Raw genomic sequence first — 13,056 nt, forward strand, 5'->3', positions numbered from 1 at the left:
TATGGTAATGCTTGGGAAGAGTAGAAACTTTTTATTCTATTATCTTTATTATTTAATGATGATTGGATTCCCAGAAGGAATTTCTAAAATTGTCCATCTCACTGTATCTTATCTGCTTCCCAGAGGCTGATGGAAAGTAACAACAAGCTCTTCTTTCTTATCCCTAGAAACTAATGAGCTCGGGCTCAGTGACAAGTTCTAATACAGTCTTGTAGAAAGATTTGAGAATCAGAAAGCCTAGAGTCAAGTTTAAACTCAATCTCTTACTAATGTATCTTGAGACGGAGTTTCACTCTTGTTGCCTAGGCTGAAGTGCAATGGTGTGATCTCAGCTCACCACAACCTCCGCCTCCTGGGTTCAAGCGATTCTCCTGCCTCAGCCTCCCAAGTAGCTGGGATTATAGGCATGCGCCACCATGCCCGGCTGATTTTGTATTTTTAGTAGAGACAGGGTTTCACCACATTGGTCAGGCTGGTCTCAAACTCCCAACCTCAGGTGATCCGCCCACCTTGGCCTCCTAAAATGCTGGCATTACAGGCATGAGCCACCACACCCGGCCTAGTATATGTTCTTGAACAAACAGCTTAACCTCTCCAGCAGCCCCGGGAGTTGAGATGTTAATGAGGCCTCTTCTTTTTCCTTCATAGTATCACTGTGATCCTTCATAGAATGAAAATGATTTAAAAACACTAAAGTATTAGATTACTTAGTATCATTATGGCTACTAATGAATGATAATAATCATTATTGATATTTTTGAAAGTGTTAATTATAGGGCTCATACCAGGATAATGAGATTATAAATAATATTTTGTGAGAACAGGTTAATTTTCATAAACAAGACTTTTCACAGAGGCTGAACAATAGATATCACTCTTCTTTCATTAAAAAAAAAAATCTGACCACTTTTTAAAAATTCCAATTGCTTTTCCCTCTCATTGTGTTAACATAAAACTCCTGCAAATTTAAAGTTCTAAAAGCAAGACTTCTTCCAAAGGGCTCTGCCTCCTATGCCCCAAGGGTTTGCAATCATAAGATCCTAGATAGTTTGCTGCTCTTTCTGATAAACAGAATGAGTAATGAAGTGTGGTTGTTAGAAATACAGTTCAGGACTGCAGGAGCCAGACTGCCTGGGATCAAATCCACACCAACTTCATGACCATGACAAAGCAATCAGCTTCTCTGTACCTCAGTTGCCTCTTCTATAGCGTGCTTCTAAATGGAGTTTTTCTGTCTTTGTATCCCCAGTGCTTGCCGTAATCCCTATTCCAGGGGTGTGCTGGTAAACCAGTTCTCTAAAAATAAAAGCCCTGATTTGTAGCATTTGCTGATGGCTGCGGTGTAAGTACTTCCACCGTGGCTGATGTCAGGCTACCTGTGGTTTAACAACTGACCTGCCAGATTCCTGAATATTTAACAGTTACCTCTTGGGACCCTGAATGAGTTGACACCAGCCACACCACCATCTATGACTGAGGCACTCAGTCGATGTGGATATGTTAATCAGCCAAGCTAGCCGCTGCATCAAGTAGTGCTAGATACTCCACAAAAGATGATGAAAATGACAAAATTCAGAAGGAACTGTGTGTAAGTAAAATTGTGCTCTAGAGGTAGTGTCTTATTTTAAATTCTGATTTTCCAAGGCACAGAGACATCAAATTGCTTCTCTGCCATCAGATCAAAAATCAGTCCCATGACCTGAGTTAGAATCCAGTTTCCATGATAGTGATTTAAATGTCCCTCAGATCTGGACAGCCCCTCCTTGAACCTCCCCTGCCCCCAGGTGCTTCTGATATAGTTTTATTTAAGAAACTGTCAGAGGCTTGCCAAAGAGGAGCTGGAGAGGGAGTTTTCGCCAAGTTTACCTACCTTGCCTTGGACTCCCCCCATTCCTGACTTCCCTCCCTATCATTGATGTGCCTTTCAGAGTCCTGTACTGTGGTTGTCTAAGATTATATTCTAAAAAAGAATCTAATTCCTCCTCACAAGTTACTCTTTGTCTAAAGACATGCCATCATAGCCAGCAACTAGCCAGGTGACACAAAGAAGCATTTTTCCCAATCCCAGCTGCCTTCAACAATTTTCAATTCTATTAAGGTTAGCAATTTCCCAAAACGAAAAAAATAACCCCAAGTCAACATAACTTCAAGCAAGCATACCTCAGACTTCTGCTTCTACCCAGAGACCTCAGGTTGGCCTTCTGTAGACATAGCTGGCATCAACAATGACCTTTCCTTAGGAGCTCCTTGGCCTTTCCTTGGCTTTGCGTTTAAGGGCATTCTTTTTCTAATATGTATGTGTCACTCTCTGAGCCTCAGTCTCTTTCCCTCTGTGTTTCTTGGTGCCAGGAAGGCTGGGGCTCCATAGTCTCCTCCACTTGGAAATATGTAGATTTGTCTCTTGGCTCCTGCACCTGCCTCTTGAAGATAAGATTTTCTCTCTGTGAACCTATGAACATACACAATCATTCTTCCTTCTGTACGTGGGAATTATCTGTAATGGGGATTCAGCAAAACATCCTTGAGAGCATATGTTCATTTCAAACTATTCATTTTTAACTAGCTTGTATCTGTAGAGATCAAGCTTTATAATCCCAACATCCGTCACTGACAAATTTGGAAGAGGAGAAACCCAAGAGCCTTTCAAGTAAGAGTGAGAATGGTTCCTTGGAGTATTTACAAAAGGTCTTTGATATGGGGAAAGCCTTTTTGGCCACTTCAGGGTAAGGGTGGCAGCTTGCTGTTACAACCCCACTACTATGGAAGTAAAGTTATTTTTAAATGAGTCATAAGCCCATAGAAGTGAGGAGAATGGGGAAGTAGACGACACCAACACAGATTTGGAGGTGGAAGGCAGAGAGACACGTGGTAAGGAAGAGAGAGAGAAAAGAAACTCTTAGAGACCTGAATTCCAGCTGGTAGAAGGGACCGAATTCCCAAAACCTCAGGGGACTGAATCCCCAAAAACTCAGGAACTGGAGGCACCAGTCACTTCTGAAGGGGGAGAGATGGGGAAAAGAGCTTAAAATAAGAATTGCTCAAAATGGTTTAGAGGCAGTCAGGATTCAATCTGCATTCCCACCTTCCCTCTGCACAACGAGGCAATTGCTCCCCCAATGCTGTGGCGAGGCCTGCAGGTGATGTTCAGGTGAAATGCAGGGTCTCAGGACTGAAGCATGCCAGACACTGTGCTGTACAGGGGTTAAAGTAAATATGATGTGCTTATTGGATGCTGAGACTCACAACCACCCCTCCTCTGCCACTACCCAACCTCCCAGTATTAGAAACCAGGCCTTTACCTTCCCTCTGAACAGATGATAAGATGAGCCGCTGTTGGGGAAACTGACCATGCCAAAGCTACTGACTCAGTTTTACAGTTGCTGAGCCCCATTAATGTGCTCAGAGCTTCTCATCAGATTTCTAGTTTTCTATTGCTATACTCTTCAATGTGAACTAATAAGCAATGGTTACAAGTAAAGAAATCATCTCATTTGGAAGATAGAAAATGTATTAGAGTTCTTCAGAGAAGCAGAACCAATAGGAGATATATGCAGCTACTCCTCAACTTATGATGGGGTTACATCTCAATAAACTCATCATAAGTTGGAAATACCTTAAGTAAAAAATGCATCTAATACACCTAACCTACCAAACATTATAGCTTAGCCTAGCCTACCTGAAACACATTTCTATTGAATGTATATTGCTTCAACACCTTCATAAAGTCAAAAAATCATAAGTTGAACAATCATAAGGCAGAGACCATTTGTGTATATACATGAGCATGTGCACATACATATATGTGGAGAGAGACTGATTTCAAAGAATTGGCTTATGATTGAGCAGGCTGGCTGGTTGAAAATTCATGTAAGAGTTGATTTTGCAGTCTTGAATTCGAAATCTGCAGAGTAAGCCAGCAGGCTAGAAATTTGGGTAAAATGTCTTCTATGTTACAGTCTTGAGGCAGGATTCTTTCTTTGTAAGTCCTTGAACTGAATAATGAGGCCCACCCAAATTATGGAGAGTAATATGTTTCATTTAAAGGTAACTGATTATACATTTTATCATACCCAAATGAGACTGACAGCTAAAAATAGAAATAAATAAATAAATTTATAACATCCACAAATACCCAAATACCTTCACTGCAACATCTAGACTAGTGTTTGACCCAACATCTGGCTACCAATAGGCTACCCAAGTTGACACATAAAGTTAAATATCACAGAGACCAAAACAAAGAAACAGAGAAAAGCAACTTGGAAAAAACTGCAGGGAGAAAACTTCATAAAAGTATTATTAATATCCTCAGACAGATAAGAGAAGATACCATAACCACAACACAGGAGCAGGATGTTATGTGCTTAAAAAAAAAAAAAAAAAAAAAAACCTCAGTGCACAAAAAAAGTTCTTGGAAAATGACAAATTAATGAAATCTCAATAAAAGTGAAGGAGATAAGAAACTGTCACAAAAAGTAAAGCAAAACCTCACAGAGATGTAATATAAGAGAGAAAAAAATAAAGTTAGAGGAAGGTCCAGGAGATCTGAGATCCAAAAAATAGAAGTTCCATAAAAACAGAATAGAGAAAACAAAGGAAAATAAATTACCAAAGAAATAATAAAAGAAATTTTCCGAAAGTGAAAACACAAAAATTTCCAGATTGCAAGAGCCCACTGAGTATCCAGTATTGGCTGAAAATAAACCCATATAAAGTACATCACTGCAAAATCTCAGAAAATTGGAGGCAAGAAGATCCTCCAAGATGTTAAAGAGAGGGGAAAGAAAAAAACAAGTTACATACAAACGCCAAGAGCCAAAATGACTTTGGATTCCTCAAAAGCGGCATGGAAGGATTGCTTGTAATTTTTTACACAACCTAACTGTCAAAGAGGTGTCAGGGTGAAGTAAAGACATGTTCAGCTATAGCAAAGTCTCGCAAGATTTCCTTCCTATAAACCTTTTTGGAGGAAGTAACTGTGGAATGTGTTCTAGTGAAATGAGAGAGTAAACCAAGAAATAGGCAGACAGGTGATACAGGAATCACCAGATCCAACATAGGATAGCAGGAAAGCAGGGCCAGAGGACAACATTCAGGGTGAAGCCAGAGGGCCTCAGGAGAGACTAATTCAGGGGATGAAAATACAGGGAAGCAGAGGCAACTAAACTCGGAGAGACCGGGTTGATGAAGAGTTTCTAGTTAAATTAACAATCAATATTCAGAAATAAGCAAGCAAAAACACTGGACATTTTTTAACTCCAGGGAAAACCAGTTATGCATGAATATAAAAATACAATCGAGCTTACTACATGGCTTAGCTGCAAATAATATTTCATTGTCATCATAATGCAAACACTGTATTAACTTAACCAAAATTACAATACTACAATAGATTGTGAGATAGGGGCATCACAAGAGGTATTCCTATGTGGTGAGGCTGAAGGTTTGAAATAAAAAAAGCATAGTGGAAAGCTAATAGAAAATGCCTAACTCTAAAATAATCACAAAAATAGTCAAATACTATGGAAGGAAATATTGAAATACCAAAAGGGATACCCAGGTTACTTCAGAGGAAGTATAAATGGGAGGGAAGACTGCTAGTGGACAAAATAAAAATTGTAGAACTGCCTTCCTCTTTACTATGTTCATGTATATCTGTAATTTAAAAAAACAAATCTTACGGTTTTTTTTAAAGGAGAGAAGAAAGAACACCCTGACTAGTTATTCATCCCTTCCATCTCAAGAGATAATGCATCTTGAGAGGTCAATAATGCCTCTTTCCACATCTGATATTTCATATTCTCTGTAGTGAGGATATTATATTACTACCAATTTCTGCATGATAGGCTTATGAGGGGAGAAAGTGAAAAAAATGCAAAAATCAGGATCAGACCAGGGGAGCTGGGCAAAGGCTGGAATTCCTTCCATTTCTCTGTACCTTTGCCAATCTGGGGTTCATTTGAGTTGACAAATATCCTTTTACCTGCTCTCCCCTCATTCCCTCTCCGGGTGGGATTTCAGTACTTGGCTAAGGAGAAGGGGCACAGGAGATAGGACAGTGACTCAGGAAAAGAGGTAGCATCGTATCAATAGTAAACCACTGCTGTCTGGAAGCATCTGCCTTGTGCAGTAGTAGTGTCGGGGAGAAAACATCTTCCTCCCCATCTTGGGTCCTGCTCTTGAAATCTGTCCCTTGGGTGGGTCTTACAATTCTCACTAGCATTCATGTATGTGGTTAATTAGGTGAATTTTTGTGGGCTAGCAGGAAATCCCAACTGTAACTTGGCATTTTTGTGGCAAGATGTTTCAAGCAATCAATTTGCTAACCACCTTTGGAATTTGGGCCCTTCCTATGATACGGTTCAACAAAGAATTAGGAGGACATGTTATAGCTGAGTCCAAGCACTCAGCCCTAGCAGTGGCATCCATGGCTCATGAGGTCCTCTGTTTCCCCAGGCTATCAGTGTACCTGTCTGTCACAGTTTACGGGGAGAAACTGTGAATCTGAGATTACAGCCTGCTTCCCAAACCCCTGCCGGAATGGAGGATCCTGCGATCCAATAGGAAACACTTTCATCTGCAATTGTAAAGCTGGGCTCACTGGAGTCACGTAAGTGAGATTACATAAGTGTCTTTCTCTGCATTGTTCTTTATTGCTACAACAAACCAGTAAACAACTAATGAGGATAAAATATTTACCACTAATAGTACAGGCAAAGGGTTAACATCTGCACGATACATATAAGGAGTGCTTACAGGTGACTAAAATGTTACTAGGAATTATCTCTGGGTAGTAGGGTCATGAGTAATTCATATTTTCTACTTTTTGTTTCCCTATATCTTCAAAATTGTGTATGATTACTATGTAGTCTGTAACTAGGGAGAAAAGAAAGTCATCTAGGCCACCTAATATTTCTATTATAATTCGGAGGCAGACATACTACCCATTTCCGCAGAATCCATTAACTGGACTCTACGGCCTATTGTTTTTTGATCATTCTGAGATACTGAAACTTACCTTCCCTTTGCAAACCTTTCTTTCCCTAAGAAATAAACAAAATTAAATATTTGCCAAAAGGAAAGAGACCGTTTTAAATTCCTAGTAAAATGCCACTTTCAGCCATCCTTGATCGTTTTAGAAGTATATGTATGTAATCTCAGGCAAGTGATATTCTAATTACAGATCAGTCTTACGTATTCATTAGAGCAAATCTCCCGAGGACTTTACCAGGAAATACTTAGCTGACTTTGAATCGTTGGATGTAATTTAAAGTAATAAAGCAGCATTTATTTTTAAATACTCTGTGATTCTGACTAATTTCCGGCTGACCTCACCTCTATCTGTTCAAATTAGGTTTCGTTTGGCTACATTTTAAAAGGTAGATTACCAAAAATATAGGTGATCGGACCTTTTAAATATCAGAACAATTACTGAAATAGAGAAAAGTGAAAAAGGTCTATGTTCTCAAATAATACTATGCTAAGAAAGAATAAGACTGAAACACTTGCCTTATAATTATACTCAAAGTGAGCCATGGATTGCTTTAAAGAGAATAAAATTGATTTAATTATTTTTCATTAGAATGCTTTAGTCATTCTTCCTGAAAATCTACATGAGTATTAGTCTTTAACATAAGCACAGAATGTTGAAGACATGTAGCCCTTCACCCACCCACCTGCAGCCCCCAGCTTCTCACAGGGACCAAAAATTACTGTAGCCATTAGGGGAAAATGTCAGAACGAAAGACTTCCCTCTGGGGAAAACCTATAACCGATATATAGATTCACAGCTCTTTGTCTGCAATTCTACAATCCCAAAAGCTCTGAGAACTTAAAGGGATTGGAGTATGTTAGTGGCAAACTAATTTGGTGGCAAAACCTGTTCCAAACTGTTTTGAGGATCTTTCTACTCTTTATTTCTCTCATTTAGTGTGAATATCCGTATGTTTCACTGCAGAAACACTGGTATTTTTGATTATGGGATACTATGGCCAGCACCAATTTCTGTGAGGGGGAGGAGTATTTTACATAATGTGAAAGATATGTGCTGCATGTCCTTGCTAAAATTGCACAATTTTAAATTCTGAGATGCATCTGCTCCCGCGGATTTGGAGTCCAGTACCTTTTCAATAGCATCTGTTATTCTTTCTCTTTCTCCTCCTCTCCTCTCCCACCTCAGTCTCTTCCTCTCCCCCCAACCCAGGTAGGAAAGGAAGACCTGGAAGAGATTGGGTTGGGAGGAACACCTTAAGGCAAGGTGATGACTTGGGGACCACAGTGGCCACAGAAATGCCTAAATTAGCTCCCCCTCCCCCCCACCAACCATCTTTGTCCTGCTTCATCTGTACCCTTTAGGTGCATCATTTTCTTTTAAAGATGTCTGTGTTTTCTCGAGCTCCCGTATACCAACGTGTATGCACTGGTCCTGACGGTAGGGAGGGGCTTCTGTGTCGCCGCAGGTGTGAGGAGGACATCAATGAGTGCGAACGAGAGGAGTGTGAGAACGGAGGCTCCTGCGTGAACGTGTTCGGCTCCTTCCTCTGCAACTGCACGCCAGGCTACGTGGGCCAGTACTGCGGGCTGCGCCCCGTGGTGGTGCCCAATATCCAGGCTGGCCACTCCTACGTGGGGAAGGAGGAGCTCATCGGCATCGCCGTGGTCCTCTTCGTCATCTTCATCCTGGTGGTCCTCTTCATCGTCTTCCGCAAGAAGGTCTTCCGCAAGAACTACTCCCGCAACAACATCACGCTAGTGCAGGACCCGGCCACCGCCGCCCTGCTCAACAAGAGCAACGGCATCCCGTTCCGGAACCTGCGCAGCAGTGGGGACGGCCGCAACGTCTACCAGGAGGTGGGGCCCCCGCAGGTCCCCGTGCGCCCCATGGCCTACACACCCTGCTTCCAGAGCGACTCCAGGAGCAACCTGGATAAGATCGTGGACGGGCTGGGAGGCGAGCACCAGGAAATGACCACGTTTCACCCTGAGTCGCCCCGCATCCTGACAGCCCGGCGGGGCGTGGTCGTGTGCAGTGTGGCCCCCAACCTCCCTGCCGTGTCACCCTGCCGCTCCGACTGCGACTCCATCCGGAAGAATGGCTGGGACGCGGGAACTGAGAGTGAGTAAGAAGTGGTAATGCTCACCCCTCTGTGCTTACAGGGAACCTGCAGGGGCGCTGTGCAAGGACGCTAAGGGAAGGGAGAGAGACCCCGCGTGCAGAGCATTCGCTATGACATGTGCTGATGTCGAATGTTCACACCAGCTCTGGAAAATTGTCCTGGTTCTGGTTCCCATTTACAGATGGGAGAAATGAAGCTCAGAGAGGGTAACATCATGAGCCCAAGGTCAGGCAGCTAGTGAGAGGCAGTCAGTACCCCAACTCAAGTCTTCCAGGCTCCAAAACCCATGCTCTTTTCACAATAGTGGGCCACTGGTCAAAGTGCAAAAGAAAAGAAGAAAGTATACTAGTTATTGTGTATAAATTATAATAGTGTGTGTGTGTCTGGGCCTATGTACAAAGTGCAAAAAGCCACTTGAATGATGTCCAGAAGTGCGCTCTGGAAGGCTGGAAGAAGAGAGTATTTCCAGTCTTAGAATGAAGACTTGAGAGAAGCAGAGGGGCACTTCAATTGGACCACGATGAGTTAAAGAGTCTGGGGAAAGGAGGATATTCCACCGTAGGGGGACCCATGTGATCAGAAGAAAAGCAAGTCATTTCTTCTTGGCTGGAATGTAGAGACCAGGAAATAAGAGGGGGATCCACAAGGCAGAAAGGTGGTCTGGGCCAGATGGAGGTGTTTGCCCCTTCACTTGGCCTCACACAGCAACATTCTAGGCACAGGGAAGAGCCACAGGTGCAAAAGTCCTGGGGTGGGAAGGAGCTTGGTGTGTAGAAGAACACAGAGGAAGTCGTTGCAGTTGGAGCTTGCTGAGCACCAGAGGACGGATACATTTTAACAGCAACACTATTGCAGGTTTTTAAGTAAGTGACTGGCATGATCTAATTTACATTTTTTAAAGCTGGCTCTGGCTGATCCTAGGAGAAGAAATTGAACAGGCTTTCTTCCCAAAAAGGGAAGAAAGCAGAGAGCCAGTTAGGTAGTCTCTGTGAACATCTATGTGATAGATTGTTTTCCCTGCTGTAGTGTCCATCAAAAGGAGACTAAAGGAAGCTTTGCTGTAACCTATAACTTCATCAGGACAAATGGCTTTGTATCGCAGTAGCAGCTGTGTCCTAGGTAGCCTAGAAGGCTATGGTTATAGTACTGTGGCATATGCTGAGGGAGGAGGAAACAGGAAGGTTTCAGATGGAGCTAGAGACCATGGGCAGCCAGGGAGATAAAGGTTTTCTTCATGGAGGAGGGGGTATTCCTACTGATATCTTTAAGCATGAGTAATATTTCAGTAGGACACTTTGGAGATGCCCTCCCAGGAACAGGAAGCAGCTCAGTGTAGAGGACAAGTAAAGGGTTACCCGAGAGATGTCTGGCTCTGTTGTTCAGGTGAGAGGTCAAGGTTAGAAGTGAAAGTTTGAACAACATCTGCATGTAGGATGGTGGACTCTATAGGAGGATGAACTCACCAAGGGAACAAGAACAGAGATGATGGTCAAACCAGGCCTCCAAAAGAACCCTGGAGATGACTACATGTGGGCTTATGGCAGAAGGGGAGGAGCCAGGCAAGGAGACAAACACTTGCCAACAAAGAAAGAGGAGGGAAAAGGAGAGGGCCCCTGTGCAGAAGCCAGGAGAATGTCAGTAAGGTCATCAGTGTTGACTGCTGTGAAACCACCAAGGAGGACACAGGCTAAAATAGATATATAGTGAGCTTGATGACGAGAGGAGTCAGCATCTCAAGAGGTTCTCAGTAGAGCCATCAAAGCAGAAGCCAGAATGCAAGGGTTGAGAACCAAGAGGTTTGATGAGAAAGTCAGGGCAGCAGGTGAATGTGAAGCACACTGCTGTGTGTTGCATCATCTCCTTAAACCATCATAGTGCCCCCATGTTGGTACCATTACCAGGCCATCATTCCATGGAGGGAAAAACTCCCTTCAATGGGTGAAATACTCACCTGAGGGCACCTAACTAGCAAAAGAAGGAGTCAGGATTAAAACCTGTGCTCTTACCAGCACTGTTCTTGGGAGCTTTGGCAGGAAGGAGGGTGAGCGGTATTAGAGGAAGAGGATTTATTGGTGATAGCAGAGGGCCAAGGATGAATTCTTTCTATTCTAGTGCTGCCCCAACATGCTATCTGCTGATTGTCTTTCTGTAGACACATGTATTTTAAGCAGTTGCCCTTGAATTTCAGCCATAAATATATTCCCTCTCAAATTATCTGTTGAGTTAGACTTCACTATAATCTTGCCAGTCCACTAGCTAATAGGCTCTTTTTTATTTAGCAATAAAAAAAGGAGGAGTTAATAAATGAAGGAGTGGAGAAAGGAGTTTTATACTCAGCACTTCATTCACCAGAGTGGATTATTTGTCATTTCCTTCCTTGTCTTCAGGGCTAAGCTTGTGCACACCTTGTGGTTTTCTGAAGCTCATCATCATATTTTCTGCAATGTGGCTGTTAGGAGGTGAATGTCTCCCTGGCATATCTCTCCACTTACATCGCTTGTTTAGCCAACTCCTGTGGCCTCAGCCTCTGACAGCAGATGCAGAGCCATCATGCCTGTTCCTGACATCACCCTTTTTGGAAGAAACATGATTTCTGCGGCCACAGAGAGGAACAAATTTTCCCTTAATCACAAGTCTGTATCTCTTTGAATCATTGCGTTACATGATGATTTGCAGCTCTTCCTGGTGATCACTGCACTCACTCCTTGCTGATGTGACAGCTTTATTTCCAGAATTCACCTCAGGCCAAAACTCACATTTCCCCCCAAAGTATTGTTGGGTTGTATCGAATACATTTCCTTCTTTGTTAAGCAAGGCAGAGTTAGCTGGTGAGACAATTTCTAGGCTACTGATTCATTTTGCACTTGACAACCTCAAGATATAGGCTGTTTTTATTGCTTCCTTTAGTCCATCAAATAAGAAAGTAGCCCTGGTGTGTGTGTGTGTGTGTGTGTGCACGCATGTACATCTGTGTGTTTCTGACTGTCTTTCTACAGTAAAGAAGGAGGACATATATGGATAAGGGCATATCCACACCACTGCCAGCCCTCCTACCTGACACAGGGTGCAGAACATGGTCACTCCCAAAAATGATACAACGCTGCCCTCTAGAAGGCAAAGCTGAAAACTCCACTTACTGTCCAGAGATGGAAGTCAGGATAAATGTAAAGGCATTCTTGCCTATAAAATATTTATACCCCTATTTTAAAAGTAATCTCATTTAACCTGGTGTTGACACCTCATCAGTTCATGTAAATGATGTAAATTAACTCTGAATGGCAAAGAGCAATGCAGCCACTTCATCCTCATTTCACTCTTCACTCAGTTGCTTCACTTTGAGGAAGGAACAGCTACTTTTGGCTGTCAGCTGTTTGGAAGCTCGTTTACTATGGGCTAAGGGTTTCAAATCCATAATGTAAATCACTTGATTGACAGACCTTTGCCCCCAATGGCACAGTCAATTTTCTATTGTGGAGCTAAATTATTTTCTCTAAGCAAATGAAAGAGCCTCGAGAAGTGAACTAGCTGGGAGGGGGATGGGCGGGACTGGAAATAGACACAAGGTAACCAGTGTAATTTCTGCTTTGTCTTTCACTGTCCATGAAGACAAAGGGGTTGATGACCCGGGAGAAGTGACCTGCTTTGCAGGTAGTAATAAAGGCAGCAACTCTGAAGTTCAGTCCCTCAGCTCCTTCCAGTCAGATTCTGGTGACGACAACGGTAAGAAGTCATCAGATTTGTTCAGAGCGGGTGGGTTCTGCTTCCTGTTCTGGAAGACCATGGTTGGGAGGAGGGTGGTGCAACTGGCTTTGTTTCTCAACCTGTTCGTGGGCTTTTGAGCGTGTTCTCCAGGTGCCTGGTTTACTCCATTGTTGGGTGTCATTGCCAAAGGAGCCCCCATTGAGCTGTAGCTGTGAGCAGACCCAGAGATCTGTATTAG

The 13,056-nt window shown here is 42.8% G+C and overlaps 1 protein-coding gene across 12 annotated transcripts in view; it reads left to right on the forward strand.

Annotated features, from left to right (window-relative positions):
* FAT3 (FAT atypical cadherin 3) overlaps positions 1–13,056 on the forward strand; it is a 673,325-nt gene that overhangs the window by 651,152 nt on the left and 9,117 nt on the right. For all 12 annotated transcript variants that reach the window (XM_054524904.2, XM_054524910.1, XM_054524913.1 and 9 more), the window contains 3 exons: positions 6,457–6,610; positions 8,460–9,115; positions 12,723–12,836. In XM_054524904.2, coding sequence (XP_054380879.1) covers positions 6,457–6,610; positions 8,460–9,115; positions 12,723–12,836 — 924 coding nt within the window. The remainder of the gene's footprint in view (positions 1–6,456; positions 6,611–8,459; positions 9,116–12,722; positions 12,837–13,056) is intronic.

Source organism: Pongo abelii, chromosome 9, assembly GCF_028885655.2.
Source record: "Pongo abelii isolate AG06213 chromosome 9, NHGRI_mPonAbe1-v2.0_pri, whole genome shotgun sequence".
NCBI classification, from domain to species: domain Eukaryota; kingdom Metazoa; phylum Chordata; class Mammalia; order Primates; family Hominidae; genus Pongo; species Pongo abelii.